The sequence below is a fragment of the Macrobrachium nipponense genome, chromosome 6 (assembly GCF_015104395.2).
Source record: "Macrobrachium nipponense isolate FS-2020 chromosome 6, ASM1510439v2, whole genome shotgun sequence".
Lineage (NCBI taxonomy): Eukaryota > Metazoa > Arthropoda > Malacostraca > Decapoda > Palaemonidae > Macrobrachium > Macrobrachium nipponense.
Window position 1 is genome coordinate 36,163,554 of NC_061108.1, and position 18,080 is coordinate 36,181,633.

The 18,080-nt window shown below is 42.3% G+C and overlaps 1 protein-coding gene across 4 annotated transcripts in view; it reads right to left on the reverse strand.

Annotated features, from left to right (window-relative positions):
• LOC135216186 (DNA topoisomerase 3-alpha-like) overlaps positions 1–18,080 on the reverse strand; it is a 308,863-nt gene that overhangs the window by 101,273 nt on the left and 189,510 nt on the right. For all 4 annotated transcript variants that reach the window (XM_064251319.1, XM_064251321.1, XM_064251320.1 and 1 more), the window contains exons 11-12: positions 16,018–16,198; positions 11,978–12,065 (exon numbers count right to left, since the gene is read on the reverse strand). In XM_064251319.1, coding sequence (XP_064107389.1) covers positions 11,978–12,065; positions 16,018–16,198 — 269 coding nt within the window. The remainder of the gene's footprint in view (positions 1–11,977; positions 12,066–16,017; positions 16,199–18,080) is intronic.

An 18,080-nucleotide genomic window follows, 5' to 3' on the forward strand; every position in this document is an offset into this window, starting at 1 on the left:
TTCCTTCATTCTTCCATAATTTTTTAAATATAAGCTAAAATCTTACTAATTCACTATGGTATTTTCTTTAATGAATTGATATTATTGCTGTATAAATTAATATTAATATTTGAAAATAGTAAATCATTTATTTATCATACAAAAAAACATACATCTTTGTAGTAGAGAGAGAGAGAGAGAGAGAGAGAGAGAGAGAGAGAGAGAGAGAGAGAGAGAGAGAGAGAGAGAGAGAGAGAGAGAGAATTATTATTTTTATGGAGATACCGAGTTTACTGACAGCTATAATGAAACATTACGAAACGTAATATTAAAAAGAGAAGAATTTCTAAAAATTAATTACATACGTATTTGTTGGCTTCATGATCGCAGTCTGATTGATTTTATATTTTATGAAATGTATTTAGTCATGAAAATAAACATCAAAATACACTAATTAGTGATTATTTTCGTCGGAAAATACAAAGAGAGAGAGAGAGAGAGAGAGAGAGAGAGAGAGAGAGAGAGAGAGAGAGAGAGAGAGAGAGAGAGAGAAACTGTGCTAAACTATAAAGGATTCTTATCATAGTATGCGTTTTTTAAAAGCGTCGTAAACTCGGAGCGTCGGAAGCGTCAGCGTCGTAACCTCGGAACAAGCGTTGTAACCCAGGGCGGATTTTTCAATGAATATTTAAGAAAAAGCGTCGTAACCTCGGAACGTCGTAAGCCGGACCCGTCGTAACCCAGGGACCGCCTGTACATAGTTTTGAGATATGGGCGTTCAAAGTTTTCTTTTGTATTTTTACAAAGACAATGATAATAAATAATGATTATTATGAATTTATATTTCTTTTTTGGGTATTAATAAACTAAAACTATGATATTTATCATAATTTAGTCATAAATGAAGATCCCTTTGCTCATATATCGCAGCCTGGGCCACTGCATCAGGGAGGACGGGCACTCCTTCCTATGCAACTCTCTCTCTCTCCTTCACTAACTCGGCTTATTAGAGTGAATTTTCTTCTTCTGTAGGTTAACAAGATGTTTTCCTTGTCTTTTCCTCTTTGGCATGATGAAATTCTTGCCGAAACAAAGATAAACAAACATAAAAGCAAGAGAATGTCAGAAGTGAAACTCGAACGTGAACTCTCTTTTTGCATAGACAATGTTAATAAATCATGATTATGAATTTCATATTCCTTTTTGGGTATTAATAAACCAAAACTATGTTATTTATCATAAATGAAGATCCCTTTGCTCAAAGACCATAGCCTGGGGCACTACGCAATGTGTGCGTCAGGCAAGACGGGCAATTCCTTACTACACACCTCTCCCCAAGCCCCGCCCACTATCTCTTCACTAACTACGCTAATGTCGCAGATATTATGATATTCTGAACTCATATTAGAGCAAAATTTCTTCTACTGTATGTTAGCAAGATGTTTTGCTTGTCTTTTCCTCTTTGGCATGATGAAATTCAGGACGAAACAAAGATAAACAAACGTAAAAGCCAGCAAATCTCAGAGAGGAAAACTCGAACGTGTAACCTCTTTCATGTTTCTGCTCTCTTTGTAGGGTGGTAAGGTTAGAACCATCCCTCCTGCAACTCATGGAATCACTACAGATGCCATTGCTCACAATTTCTGACAATAATTATCAAAATTTACGATAACAGAAGAAATAACAAATTTTCTAAGACAATTTGTATTTTTCATAGCTACAAACCCTCGGTCTTAAAAATAAGATAATTTCTAGCGCCTAGCTGGATCCGGTCAAAAAGCAGATGAAAGCAAGGAATCTTGTGATATCTGGCAACGTATGCGTAGATCGGGTGAAGAGTGGTCAAATGCCGATCATCTACGCTAGTCTTTCCCAACTCAGGATGACTTAACAAAAAGAGGGGCGGCTAGAGGTGGGCAGTATAACGTTAAGACCTCAGGTTTGTAGCTATGAAAAATACAAATTGTCTTAGAAGATTTATCATTTGTTCATACACGAACAAACCCTCGGTCTTAACAGCAGGATAAACTCATACTTGGAGGGAGGTTTAAGACATCCTAGACCGGCTGGGGGCCTACCCGCCAGTTCAGCTCTCAAAAGAAATAGTTCTTGGAGAGGGACTGAAGCCCATTGAAAAGCTAGATATACTAATATCTAACCACCCAGAACCTGAGAGATGTACAATGATATACTATGGGATAACCATTGTATAGGGAACCAAAGAGAAACTCTGACTGTCCCATAACAAACCAAGGCACTAGGGTTTGTAGTACTCCCGACTCCTCCTTTCCAAGGAGCGGAGCCCATGCTACTAAATAGTGGGTAAGATGTATACTGCCCGACAACACTACCAGTATGACTACCTCACTCACCTGTATCAGACCAGTCCAGCAAATGACATGTCAATTCCTTAAACTGCCCGAAGGAAGAAGGAAAGGTACAAGAGAAAGAAGGAGGCCAGCCAACTCACTCATTCTCTCATCCACACAATCATCTTAGGTAAGATACAAAGGTGCCCCGTTAAGGGCAACTATGAGTTACACTACCTGTTGGGCAGCCACCACAGGACCCGGGGAAAACGTGTCCATAGATCTGTGGGCAACATCCTAAGATAGAAGGAGGTGAACGTGGACTGGCGTAATCAAGTACCAGCGCTCAGCACTCTATGTACAGCCAAGTTCTTTTTGAAAGCCAGAGAGGGACCAATACCCCTAACGTCATGTGCTCTAGCCTGCACAGATGTGGTGATGGAATCATCAAGAGTCAAGTATGCCTGTCTGATGACTCCCGTATTCAAAAAGAGATAGTATTCTTAGACACCTCTTTCTTTGTACGGCCTGTACTGACAAAAAGTCTGCGGCAGCCTGGTGGTCTAAGGTGCCAAGTCCTTTTAAGATAGCAACGCAGGTCCCAAACAGGGCACAACTAAAGCTCTTGAGCATCACCACCCACAAAGTCAGTCAGTGATGGAATGGAAAACAAAGCGAACCTGTCATCATGCACCGAGGGATTTTGGGTCTTGGCCACGAATTCCGGGACAAATTCAAAGGACACTGACTTCCAACCCCTGGTGTGCTTCACCTCATAACTCAGACCATGGAGCTCTCCTACCCTTTTGGAAGATGCCAAAGCCAAAAGGAAAACTGTCTTGAGCATCAGGTTCCTGTCAGATGAGCGACGCAAGGGCTCATATGGACTCTTAGTCAAGCTCTCAAGCACCAAAGAAACATCCCACGTTAGAGGCTTGAGCTCTCCAGGAGAAGTCGACTGCTCAAACCCCTTAACTAACAGGGAAGGTTCCCAGGAAGAGGAGATGTCGATACCCTTCAGGCAAAACACCAAGCTCAGAGCCGCCCTGTAGTCTCTAATAGCAGACATGGACAAACGTTTCTCGTCTCTGAGGAAGGTTAAAAAGTCTGCTATTCGCTGAATAGAGGTCGCGAGTGGAGAAAAACCCCGTTTACAACACCAATCACAGTAGATCGCCCATTTGCCTTGGTAAACTGCGGAGGTTGACTTCCTAAGACTGCTGGACATGTGCTGTTAGAATTATTTGTTTATTGAGTGTTCGTGTTCTGTTTAGGTTATTGGTAGTTGGGTAATTATCGACATTATTCGTCCTTTTCCCCCTTTTGGGTAAAACTATGTTACCCAGTGATAATTTATGTTAATTGTGAATTAGTATTAATGGTTGTTTGCACTTGAGGGTAAACACAGCATATTGTTTTTCATTTTGATGGTAAATCCTTTTCAAGTGTAAACAACCTAACTACTCTTTCGGAACTATCTGCTGGTGGTCTTGTTCTTTCGCAGTACTATTACGAAGTATTGAGGGAACCATCGCCGGCGGAGAAAAGGCAGTTGGAAATAAGCAGTTGGAAGAAGACCTTCTTACTTGACGCAAGTCTTTTGGAATAAAAATTAATATTAGTTCGTCAAGACCCTATAATGGAGGGGTAATACATCTTCGATTTTCTCCGCCATCCTGCAAAAGATGAGACCAACCAGATGTGTTTTAACATCAACGACACTATCGTCACCGAATTCAGAGGAATGGTATTGATACGGTACGTCGTTGCGAAAATTATGCTGGTTTTCTAAAAGTGATTCCCTGTCAATTAATTTATCTTGGATAATTATTCCCTTACTCGATTCCCAACAAATAAGTCCTGTGGATGCTGCTTTTTCAATACTCATAATTTATCACTTCTGTAACTTGGCGTTACCCCATAAAGTTGTTAGCAGTTTTGGCACTTTTGCGTTAAATTATTGGCCAATGTTATCTTTAAGTCGAAGTTTCCAGGTCGTTAAGCCTGTTGTGGTTAGCGATAGTCACATTTAATATTGTCGACAGCAAATAATCTTTTACTTCATTGGCTCAAAATCTAAATCATAAGCCTTGCTGACTATTATTAAGTTTATTGCTTGAGTTACTAGGTGATCTAAAAAATTTGTCCTTTACATTTAGAATAAAATTTTGTTTATATCCTCAGGGGTTCTTGAATAACTGTGGGGGATAAAGAAGGAAGACAGCATACCTGTAGTTACTTCTGACACAGGTAATTCCTTCTTTCAACAACAAGCCAACCAGCAACCAGTTCACAAGTTGTCAAAATTTTAACTGTCTTGTTTTATTCCTGCCATCGTACTTTTTTCAAGATGTGCCCAGCTGATTTCTAAGAAAAGCCTCTCTCTCGGAGGAGATACCTGATAGCCTCCAACCATGAAGAGACAGGGATTCTACTGACTGACAGAACCTTTCTGCATGGGGCTGACTCAGGAGATGCCGCCAACAGGGAATCTCCCACGGAATCTCCGACAACAACGACAGCAGATCTGGAAACCATTCCGCCTGAGGCCACAGAGGGGCTACCAAAGTCATTCTGAGACCCTGTGAACCCAACAGCCTGTTGAACCTGACGGATCAAGCAAAATGGAGGAAAGGCATACACTTCCAGGTTGTCCCAGGGATGTTGGAATGCGTCCTCTGCCAATGCTAAGGGATCTGGGACCACTGAACAGAACACCTCCAGCTTCCTGTTGTAGCATGTTGCAAAAAGGTCTAGCATGGATCTCCCCCAAAATCTGGAAAAGCTTGTCTGCCACCACTTGATGAAGGGACCACTCTGTGCCTAAGATCTGATCCCGGCGACTGAGTTTGTCTGCGACCACATTCCGTTTCCCTGGGATATACCTGGCTGAGAGCTCTACCGAATTGCTGATTGCCCACTGGTGAAGCTCGACAGTCAAGGCATGAAGTTGCTGAGAAACCAGGCCTCCCTGTTTGTTCATCTAGGCTACCACCGTGGTGTTGTCCGACATGAGAACGACAGAGTGACCCTCTACCATCCCCCGAAACTCCTTCAGACCCAGGAAAGCCGCCTTCAACTCCAAGACGTTGATATGCTGCTGCTTGTCCTCCAAACCCCAAACGCCTGAAGCGATGAGGCCACCTAAGTGAGCGCCCCAACCTGCGAGGGAGGCGTCCGAGAACAGAAGGAAGTCCGGAGGGAGAGAACGCAGAGGGACGCCCTTCAATAGATTCTGGTCGTCCAACCACCAACGAAGGTCTTCTCTCACTTCCAAAGACAGTGGGACCATAAACAGGGGAGAGTCCCCTGCCGGAGACGAGAATTCCCCCAGTCTCCATTGCAGAGACCGAAGATGAAGACGCCCATGAGGGACCAGCTTCTCCAGGGAAGATAGCACTCCCAGAAGAAGCTGCCACTGATGAGCCGACTGATACGACTTTGATAGGAAGTTGCGCACCACAGCCCTCAACTTTTCCAATCTCTGATCCGACGGGAAAACTCTTGCCACTGTCGTATCGATGACCATGCCCACATAAAGAGTCCTTTGAGTGGGTACGAGGTTCGACTTTTCCTGGTTGACTAATATGCCCAGGTCCAGACAGAACCGAAGACGACGATCCCTGTCTTACAGCAGCTTCTCCCTGGAAACTGCCAAGACCAACCAATCGTTGAGGTACCTCAGCAAACGGATCCCAAGCATGGGCCCAACTTGACACGAGAGAGAAGACCCTTGTCACAAGACTTTGAACTCGAAGATCTTGTCCGCCAGAGAGAAGCGAAGGAACTTCCTGGACGTGGGATGAACAGGGATTTGGAAGTATGCGTCCTTCAAGTCTATCTACAGCATGAAGTCGCCTTCCCTCACGGCTGCCAACACCGAGCGCAGGGTCTCCATCTTGAACTGTCTTCCTGATGAAGCGATTCAAGGTGGATAAGTCGATCACAGGCCTCCATCCTCGAAGTGGGGCTGTTTGAGAAGATCTACTCTCTCTGGCAGGGTTCTTGGGAAGTCTACCAGAAGAGACATGACCTCCGTGAACCAATTGCTTGAGGGCCAAAAGGGGGCGATCAGAGTCATTCTCGCTCCTGGCGACGCCGCAAACTTCCTTATTACCTCTCCTAAGAGTTTGAACGGGGGAAAGGCGTAAACGTCCATCCCCGTCCAGTCCCATAGGATGGCATCTATCGCTATTGCTTCCGGGTCGAGAACTGGAGACCAATAAATCGGAAGCCTCTTCGTTTTCGAGGTTGCGAAGAGGTCGACTAGCGGTCGTCCCCACAACTTCCATAGTTCTTGGCAAACCTCTAGATGGAGGGTCCATTCTGTGGGAAGCATCTGATGTTGACGGCTTAAAAGATCTGCTCGGACATTTTGTATTCCTAAAATGAACCTTGTTAGGATCACTATGCTTCGAGCTTTCGCCCATAGAAGGATGTCTCTTGCTACCATGAACAGTGATCGAGAGTGTCCCCCCCCCTGCTTTTTTATGTAAGCGAGAGCTGTAGTGTTGTCCGAGTTGATCTGGACAACTCGGCCCACCAATCGTTCTTCGAAGAATTGAAGAGCCAACCAAATGGCCTCCAACTCTTTTAAGTTTATGTGCCAGGACCTCTGTTCCCCTCTCCAGAGGCCTGACACTTCCTCCTTGCCTAGTGTTGCTCCCCAGCCCACCATGGAGGCATCTGAGAACAACACTAGGTCGGGGCTCAAAAGGTTGAGGGACAGTCCTTCCGAAAGTTTGACTGGATCTTGCCACCACTTCAGTTGATCCTTGACCGCTTGTGAGATCACCAAAGTCGAGTCTAGATTCTGTTTGTCCTTCCAGTTTTCTGCCAGAAAAAACTGGAGTGGCCTGAGGTGCAACCTCCCCAGGGAAACAAACTTCTCCAGCGAAGAAATGGTTCCCAGCAGACTCATCCATTCCTTCGCTGAGCATGTTTCTTTCCCTAAGAAGGCTGACACTTTCTCTAAGCATTTCTGCTGACGTTCCTTTGATGGAAAAGCTTGAAAAGCCGCTGAATCCATCTGAATCCCCAGATACACGATGGACTGCGTGGGGATCACATGGGACTTCTCGTAATTGACTATTAGGCCCAGGGCCTTCGTCAGCTGCAATGTCGTCTGAAGGTCCTCCAGGCACCTTGACTCCGAAGACGACCTGATTAGCCAGTCGTCCAGGTGAAGCCATTTCGCTACATTCCGCATGAGGAAAGTAAAAACCATCGGTGCCGTACTCAGACCAAAGCAAAGAGCCCTGAACTGGAAGACCTGCCCTTTTAATACGAACCTCAGGAATTTCCTTGATTGAGGATGAATCGGGACGTGGAAATAAGCGTCTTGGAGGTCCAATGACACCATCCAATACCCTGGTCTCAAGGCCCCTAACACAGACTGAGATGTTTCCATCCTGAATTTTTCCTTCCTCACAAAAAGGTTCATTCTGCTGACGTCTAGGACAGGTCTCCATCCCCCAGACTGCTTCAGAACCAGGAATAACCTGTTGTAGAAACCTGGGGAATCCAGCATCAGGACTTCTTCTAAGGCTTTCTTTTCTAACATTTTGTCCCCCCCCCTAGAAGGTCCGAAGCAAAATTGGTTGCCTTTCTCCTGACTGGTATGCGGGGGACAGGTCTATCGGCTTCGTGCTCAAAGGAGGCGCAGAGAGGAAAGGGATCTTGTATCCTCTCTCGATCACATCTAGGGACCAGGTGTCTGACACTATCATCCTCTATGCCTGAGCAAACAAGGTGAGTCTCGCACCTACAGGTGCCTGAAGGGCAGAAATGTCAATTTTTTCCTCTCTTAATTGAAGAGGTCTTGCCTCTAAAGGACCCCCTTCCTCTCGAAAAACCTCTAGAGGAAGGTGCTCCACGAAAGGGCTTAAATTTCTTCTTGGGGGCTTGAGCGGTTGAAGTAGAAGCCTGGGGAGTAGGGCGTCTGGAAGACTGAGTCAAGAGGTCCCTCGTTGCTTTCTCCTGCAAATTAACCGACAGATCCTTAATCATGGACTGCGGAAATAGATGTGTAGAGAAGGGGGCGAACAATAATTCTGCCTTCTGCACGGGAGAAACCGCTTTCGCCGCAAAACTGCAATAGAGAGCTCTCTTTTTTAGTAGTCCGGTAGCAAAATGAGATGCTAATTCATCAGAGCCATCCCTTACTGCTCTATCCATGCAAGCCAGCACACTTGAAAGCTCTTCCAAAGAAATAGTCTTGACTCCTAGATTGTAAATCCAAGGCCCCCAAGCACCAATCCAAGAAGTTAAACACTTCCAGCGTCTTAAATATCCCCTTGAGATGATGATCTGTTTCTGACATCGTCCAAGAAACCTTCGCTGATGACAAATAGGACCTCCTCGGAGCGTCCACTAAATTCGCGAAATCGCCTTGAGAAGAAGACGGCGCTTTCAATCCTGCCTCTTCTCCCGTTTCGTACCAGATCCCCGCTCTCCCGCTCAGTCTAGATGGGGGAAGAGCAAAAGAAGTCTTCCCTTTAGCCTTCCTTGAATCCATCCAATCCTGAATTCTCTTAAACGCTCTCTTCGCAGAGAGCGAAGTGGCCATTTTAACGAAGCCAGGAGCCTTCCTGGCCTTCCATGAGGCTAATTGTGAAGGGGGAGAGCAAGGAACGGGCGCTTGAAAATTATCTGGGAACAAGTTCTTAAGTAGATTCGTTAAAGTCTTATAGTCTGAAGCCGCTGACGCTGTTGGCTCGTCATCATCCGTAGGGCACAAATCACTAGAAGAATCTCTCTCTCGATTATCAGTGTCCTTCAAAGATCGTGATGATAATAATCCTTGAGGTCCTGTTCGCAAGAGGGTGCCTCTAGATGAAGAAGAGTTCGAAGTAACCAATCGTTGTTTCCTTGTTATCTTCGACACTTTAATATCCTGTGAAATATCTTGACGCTTCGGACTCAAACATTCTTCCAAGGCGTCCTGCCGAGCGTTCCGATGTGTAAGAAGCCGCGCGTCCTGAGAAGCGTCCTGCCGAGCGTCCTGATCTATAAGATGCCAAGCGTTCTGAGAAGCGTCCTGCCAAGCGTCCTGATGTGTAAGACGCCGCGCGTCCTGAAAAGCGTCAGCTCGAACGTCCTGGCGAGCGTCCCGATGTATAAGACTCCGCGCGTCCTGAGAAGCGTCTGCTCGAGCGTCCTGGCAAGCGCTTCGCTGCTTAAGACGCCGAGCGTCATAAGAAGCGTCTTCCCGAACGTCCTGAAGTTGATTATCATCATGCAAAGCGGAACGCACAACCGAACCGTGAACTTCCGTCGTGGATCCTTGAGCGTTCTCGGCCTTTTGACAAAGACGCCGGCCGCCTGTGCGGCAACTCACGTCTCTGTCAGATTTGTCTCTCCTAGACGCCCTTTCATGAGGAACGTACTCACGTTCTCGAATGAGTCGGCTACTAGGAGGAGACTCAAAGGCCGAAAAACGAGGAGAAGGAGCCGGGGACTGCCTAGTCCTCTTAACAGGCAGCCACCGATCCTTCCTCCGATGACTAGGTGCTGCCTCTTTCTTCTCAAAATAGGAAGCTAACTGCTTTTGCATTTCTAAAAGCATTTCCCTTGATGGAGAAAATTCTCGATCAGGAGAAGGACTCATCCTGTGAGAGGAAGATGGCCGAGGGGATGCCCTTTCCTTCAACTCAGGAACAAACTTAGAGCGACTAGGACGCTCGAACGAGTCCTCCCCTGATGAAGTCTTGTTCCTTTTCTGCGGTGGAAAAGCTTCAAAATATTCAGGTGAAGAATCCAAGCACTGATCAGAAGGACGTGAAGTGTCCTCTTCTCTGAAACCTCTCTTAAGAGGGCGACAAGGACGACGGCCGCCTGTGCGGCACCTTGCGCCCCTGCTGCTCTCCCCATGAGAGGTCCTCCGAGAGTCCCAACCTCGGCGAGGAGAGGAAGCCTCGGAGGATGAGAAGCACTCTTTAAGGATCCGTGCCCGTGCACGAACCCTGGCAGCCTGAGATTCGTCCTCAGATTCTGCCGAAGGGACATCAGACCGGTTATTGGATCCCGTAACCCTCCTTCGGCTTTCGGCTTGCCCTCTCCCTAAGGCCTGGGAGGCCGGCAGGGGCCTAGGCCTAGAGGCATTATGGGATCGATCTGACGCCCCCTCCACAACACTAGATGCACTAACACTATCATTGCACTTAGACACATTTGATTGTAGAGCAATCACTTTCGATTCCAGGGCGCAAATCGACTCCATAATTGTAGATAATACATTTCCTTCCGTAGACACTTCCTGATTGTTCGGTGGCAATACAACAGGATTATGTTGAATTACATCTACAGGAGGATTTAATGGAGATACAATTCTACCCTGACTTCTATTCACAGATGCACTTCTAGAGGAAGACCTCCTGATTCTATCACGCTCAAGCTTTCTCACGTAAGAATCATATGCCTTCCACTCAATTTCAGTCAATTGCTCACACTCGATGCATCTATCATTCAACATACATACATGACTTCGGCTTTTCGAGCACACCGAATGAGGGTCTACCGAAGCTTTCGGTAACCTCACCTTACATTCCTGCACCTCACACACCCTGAAGCTAGCAGAGCTAGATCCAGACATCGTAATCAAAGAAAAGTCAAAGCCAAAATCCAAATCAAATCCACTATCACGTATGCCAAGCCAACAAGCCAAATCAAAACCAAAAGTCAATCAGAATACTTAAGTTAGCTCAAGAAGTTTCAAAATCCTAGACGGAGGTCTGTAAACAGTTGTTTACCGACCGGCGACAGAGAAAAATCTGAATAGAAAATGGGAATGGTTCCTGATATCCGCCTCCCAGCGGCAGGAATGGGTACTAACCACCTGGCCGCCCACTGCGTGTGCCGGGAGTTTTGAAATTCTGTTGGAAGTCGGAGAATACAGCTATATATATATCTGACAGGTAAGTTTCATGAACAAAATTTTGTATACGCATTCTCCACTGCCATACGAAGCTCGATAAATTTTTTCAGGACTTTGCACTTTTCGCCCTACACCGGCTGGCCCCCTTAATGGCAATGCGGTTTTATGGTGCTTGTCTAGTGCCATAGAATCAGTGATTTATCCTGCCATAACGGGGCTAATTTTGGTTATCAATGCCATAAGGTGCCGATAATAGAGTTATGGCGACATGACATACTTAACTGAGGCGCCATTAACTGAAACTTGGGCGCCATAAGCACCATAAATAGCAGAATTTCGGTTAATGGCAGTTTTCACTTACCAGTACCCCACCAATAACTGGGGACTGCCTATGAAAGATAATGTAAATGACCTTTGTTTTTGAGAAACCAAACTCAAATGCAGCAGTGTACTAACTCTATTGCAATATAAAAATGAAAGCTGTTGACAATCTAATAACCCATAATATCATGTTAATATCCTCTTTATTAACAAACCTTTCCTAAAGAAATCAGCACTAAATTGCACTCACTCTTCCACAATATGAAAACAAAAGCTCTTGAAGTTCTATTAACTGATATGATATTCATGTCTTTATTATCAAGTCATATCTCCTGCCATGACACTCAATCCATCAAACAAAGGTTCTGGTCCCACGTTAATTTTTCAGCATCTAAATTTGTCTGTAATTTTGTTTTATGCCCAAAATCTACCAAATACAAAGTAATAATTACTAACATTTGAACAAAATGCACAAGCATTTTCTGCCAGTTACCTGTCTTAGAGATTCTTCAAAAACGTGACGATATTTGGCAATCTGTTCCTCCAATACAACCCTTGGATCTTTTACGCCATCACATATCCTGCAAAATTACATCCAATATGCCTCATTATGCCATTAAAACTAAGTACACTTGATATCAATATAAAATTTTTCCATCACAACAATAATTTGACTAAATAATTCCAACTTGAGTTGAGGGAGATGAAACCAAATAAAATCCAAAATCCAAAATTGAAAATGACAATGAAAATTTGTGATAGAAGACTTGAAAATTTAAATCATGAAGACACACACACAGTTTCCTAGATCTGGACACCTTTTGTTGTTTTGGGCACAATACAATCAAGAAAAAGGAGCTAGATATAAGAAAAATACTATTAAAAAAAACTTCAAGTGTAGGTTAAAATAGTTGGATACATAGTTTTTATTTACCATACTTTAGAATGCATAAGTACTATATTACTTTCATATTCATTTCATTGTCACTGATATACTTCCCCTGGAGCTAAACAAGCAAAAATAGTATTTGTTCCTACACAATATATAAACCATTGGTCCTTTTCATTTGGAATTGCTTTCAGCAGGAGCTGGAAATGGCAGCTGAACTTTCAAACAAGGTGGTTAGGTAGTTAACTACTGGTCAGCAGGCAGGAGCTCCACCTGCCCGGGAGTAAGCATTCCAATCTGCCTTCAGCCGTTGTGCTATGCAGACGTGTGTTACTTCGCTCTCTGCCCTGACTGTTGTTGAGCTGTTTTTTCCCAGTGTACATGTGTTTGTGATTAATAAACAATGCAAACCCACGAATCAGACAAACCTGTACAAACAGTTACCTTTCCTTAATGTGTCTCCTGGGGTTGGCAGTAAGAAATGCAGTAATTTCCACTCGTGTGTTGATGTAGATCCTCATACTCTGTACTTATTGCAGGGGGCACGAGTGATCTCGTAATTCTACTTGTGCAGTGTTCTTCCTGGTTGCCTGGGCAGTGGGCAAAGTTTGACAGGAGGAAATGTTACAATAGGAAGGCTTCCAAGACGTCATCCATGGGTAACAGACACCTGACTAACCCCTTAGTTACCGATGCATTCAAGTAAGGTTTTCTTAGGATTTTTTTATGATTTTCGACAATTTTCCGGTTTGCGATTTTTGGCTTACTACACATCTAAGAATCGCCCCCGTCGTAAATTGGGGACTGCCTGTAGTTTGAGGTTTAAACATAGATTGGGGTAATATACTTATTTATATATTCTTGGGTTTAAGCTACCTGATCTATTAGGTAGGGTTGTGCTGTCACAAAGAATTGAACTGTTCAATGTGTAACTTTGTAAGTAAATACTAGTACTATAAGGCTCGGTTTTCTGTTATTACTCTTTATCAGACTGCTAAATACACTTTATAAGCAATTTTATTGATTATAAATGGCTCATTGGCCTTAATCCGCCCTTCAGGGAGGGTCCTGCACAGTCCTAAATCCACAACAATGTTGACGGACTCAGTCCAAAAAAGAAGTTTCTCTGATTTCCTAAACAAATTTCTTATGTAAGAGATGTTGAATTGCTAGAGTAGACTACAATTGTCTTGCCTAACTAGATCTTGCATAAGAAGTTCCAACTGGCCAGAAGCTTAAGTTGTTTATATGCATTTTGCTCTACTATACAATCCAACTTCGTATTTTGATGTTCTCCAGAATGGCTCCCCAACCTGACCCTGAGCAACTGAAGACAATACGAAGTCTGGAGTCTAGAGGTCTAGAGACAGACTCAACCCAGTCTCCCCACCAACAAAGAGAATGTAAAATATCTGAAGAATTGCGATTGGCATACAGACTGGAAAAGAGACCAGACCCCTGATTTCAAGGAAAAACTGAATTGGTCATTCTTAAAAGGATCATACTAACAAACTTCACTAGAGACCATGTGACCCAAAAGAGGTGGCCACTTCTTGGTTCAAGCCTTTAAGGGGTCGAGATTCTCAGCAGTAACTGAAAATGTCTATCAGTCTCTATTCTTTAAAGCCTAAAAAGAGATAATAGTTGATCTTCATCCCAAGGTAAACAGTTTACTGGGTTAGAGAAGCACAACCTCGTCAACATTAATCAGAATGCACAGAACCAAGGCCAGACACAGAAGACAATCCATCTCCCACAATTCACCTGAAAAATGAGAACTAACCAGTTGTCCAAGTTTAGAACTTAAGACTCCTAGGAGACGACTCCCTCTCACAAATGCACCCTTAACATTTGAGTATATGTGTGGTGTCATGCTCAAACCAATACACAGAGCTTGAATTGGGAGAACTCTTTAAAGACAAAGTGTAGATACTCCCAATACAGAGGATGGATTGGGACAAGGATGTATCCATCCTGATAGAAAACATCCAGTCTCACTCCGGAAGGCTGCTAATGATGAACAGGGAGTAACATAAAAGAACCAGTTAAGACCTGCAAGCTCTTTTAGAAGTATAACATTTTGTAAATATAGGTCCGTACATCTGAAACTGAGTAAGTGAATGAATACTTTTGACAATGAAAATTTCAAAATACCATCTAGGACAGGCTGGTACATGATACTGCTGTTCACTAGACTAAGCAAGTTGCTCCATGGTACTGTAATGGATTGGCTACTTAACAATCTGTTACTTGGCAGATTTAGGCAACTGGGTGTGGTGGTGCCCTAAACTTTTAGTTAAGTTGAGGTCTCATTGTATCTTTACCTTCTAATGCTAATATTATTGTTTATGTTAATCCAAGGCTTTTCATACAATTTTATCATTCTTTTTAATTAATATTAGAGTTGACTCAACGAGGGGTCAAAACATTCTGAATTACAACATCGCGAGTCCTAGGTTTGTTTAAATCTTTCACCCAATTGTTTAAATTGTAGTTATCTTTCTTGTTATATTACATCAAGTATTTTGTGCATAAGCTCTTGGGTCCAATACGCTGTCAGCTGTTAGCCCAGAGGGATCAATGGGAGGAGGGTGGACTGTGGGAGAAATGTATCCAATCTTTTGCTTGGTGCCAGTGTTGATATACAATCATCCTTATACCAGGTGATAGATAATTTTTCAATTCAATTACGGTATTGATATAAATTCATTCATAGTTTTAATTCCTGTTCTTTTGCTGTTTTTAATGTGTTCATTATGTAAGTTTTTTGGCAAACTATAACTTTTCTGTTTGTCTGTATCTATCCACTTGTCATATTGTCTTATGCTGGTTCATACATCTTTCTGGATTGGTACCCAACAAAATTACCTTAGGATTAACACTTTAGATAACTTACTGTACTGCTGCAGGTGAATACACAAATTTAATTAATATAGTATCTTGATTATCTATTTACATAATTCACATTAACCACTTGTTTAATGTATCAGGTCATGGGTGAGCTTCTAGTGTAGCATTGCTATATAATCTGTTACTTAGTTAGAGAGAGAGAGAGAGAGAGAGAGAGAGAGAGAGAGAGAGAGAGAAGAAGAGAGAGAAGAGAGGATGAGAGAGAGAGAGAGAGAGAGAGAGAGAGAGAGAGAGAGAGAGAGAGAGAGAGAGAGAGAGAGAGAGAGAATCTGATCAGATTGTGTACAAATGCTTTGAGTGATAAAACACTTTAGTAAAAATAATTCATTACAATTTCCATACATCAGTTAACCAAAAAAAAGAACTGAAAGGGCAAAATGCTGAGCAACCATTGGTACTCTTTACAAAAATGAAAAAAGGGTCTTAAACTCTAACATCAAATCTACACTGCAATAAGCCATCAAAATGAGCTAAAGAGAAATGGTTAGTAAATTCCTAAAGTTTGGAACGATACAAATTGTCACAATGTTACTATGGTAGCATAAACATATGATCTATATATAAATATACCTGTAATAAGCCCAGCAATATAGGGTCAGCGTCGGTGACCCTGGTAGTTGTGACGCCAGATAACTCACAATCAATCAATCAAGCCCAGCAATAAGTAAAAAAAAACTATTAACTTATAGAATATTTCATTTCAACAGTTTCAAAGAATAATGCAGTGCAATTACCGTTTCAAATCTGCTTCAAGTTCAGCACGTAAATGAGGTTTTGACATTTCAAATCCCATAGCATCATAACCTTCAACCAAACCCATTCCAAGCTGACCTGGCACAAAGTGATGGTCTTGTAGTCCTACATACATTCGAGACTTGATTGTTTCAATATGCTCAGCATGGGTTGCATCAGTTCCTGCAGGAGTAATACCAAAGCTCAAAATTTCATCCATAAAATTAGACTATGCATAAGGACACTCTCAATAGTGAAATACTATACACCTTACAACCAAGTATACAAACAAGCCAAATAAAAAATATGTACTGTATAAGTTAGAAAACACAAAATACTTGGCTTGGGTATGAGTTCACAGCTACTGAAACACTACAAGTAACATAGGCTAATTAATTATCAAGTGTACAACATTTAAATTACTTTTAACCCTTTGACATTCATAGGGAACCAAAATAGCTTTACTTCTCAAAATAAAAATGGTTTTGGTCTCATTCTGAAACTGGACAATAGTATTTTATCACATTTGAAACTGAATAAATAAAGATATATGCCACGAAGGAAAAATAAACGAAGGAGTATCTGCGAGACCTTTCGACGTAAAACGTCCTTTACTAAGCAGAAACTGACATACATGAGGAAAAAGACAATACAAGAAAATTCGTATAACTGACGGATAGGGATTATAAAGAGATTAGTACCTAGAATCCAACACACCTGGAAGATGAGTAACCTTCCCAAACAAGCATAAACAATGGGTGCAATTAATCTCAGATTAAAAGACAAGACAATTAAAGGATTATAGGTGACAGCTATTCAGAACTTGGTAAACAAAACCATATTCACAATACATATTCACAATACATGTCAGACATACATTACAACGAAGATAACTCTAAGGCAACTAATTTTTATTTAAGTCTGTAATTATATCTTTGAGGTCATTCTTAAACATGTTACAAATACAAGGGTCTAAATGAAAAAGGCCACGACTAACATTGAAATTACAATGAAAAGTAAGTTGTATTTAAGCAGATTCTAAAAGATTTCGTGATAAGACATCTCTTGACCTTGCAATTACTGAACTACCAACCCAATTTATTTGGTGGTTGTTTTCACTTAAATGAATGAATATTGTATTAGATGTTTGCCCAGTTTTTACAGAATATTTATGCTGGCTTAGCCTTACTTCTAGACCTTTGCTAGACTGTCCGAGAATTTTATATATTATATTGTTGCTTTCTCTGGGGCCATTTTTTATTAACATTCCTTTTAGTGTGTTATTATAGGAAAAAACAAGGTTGACATTAAAAGTTTTTAACAATGATTTAACGGTTTCGAATCTGTTAAAATAAGGCAAACTGAGAATGTTCTTAGAATTTTCTTTCTGCGTGTTACTTACACTACAAAACATTTTGTGGGCTTTATTATATATAACAAATATCTAATATATGTGAAGGATAGCATAAATTTTTCCCTGTTTTTCTTATGTATTCAATTTCTTGATCCAAATATTGTGGACTGACAATGCGCAATGCTCGTAAAAACATAGAAGAAAAAATTGATATTTCTATGTTAAGATGGTGGCCTGAGAAGAAATGAACATAAGTTGAGTTGTTGGTCGGTTTCCTATAAAGACTGAATTTACATTGAAATGGTTCTCTATGTATCAAAACATCTAAGAAAGGGAGGCAATTGTCTTTTTCTAATTCTAGAGTAAACTTAATCGATGGTACCTGGTTATTTAATTTAGAGAGTAAATCATTTACATCAATACCGACAGGCAGAACAGCTAAAATATCATCAACATAACGATACAACTTTATAGGAATATAAAAGGGATTTTGACGAAGGAAAAATCTATTTCTGGGCAAGGGCCCGTGTCGCCCAGTGAAATCCCACTCTTCCTTACACCCACCCTTGGGCCCAAGCTTGACAGTCTAACTCCAAGGATGACCGCTAGAGGCGCTCGTGATGGCGTCGGGAGCGCTAGTAGTAGTAGTAGCTGGTGCGGGCCTTGTGTCGGCCCTCTCAAGTAGGGGGATTTTGTAGAAGGATGGATCTA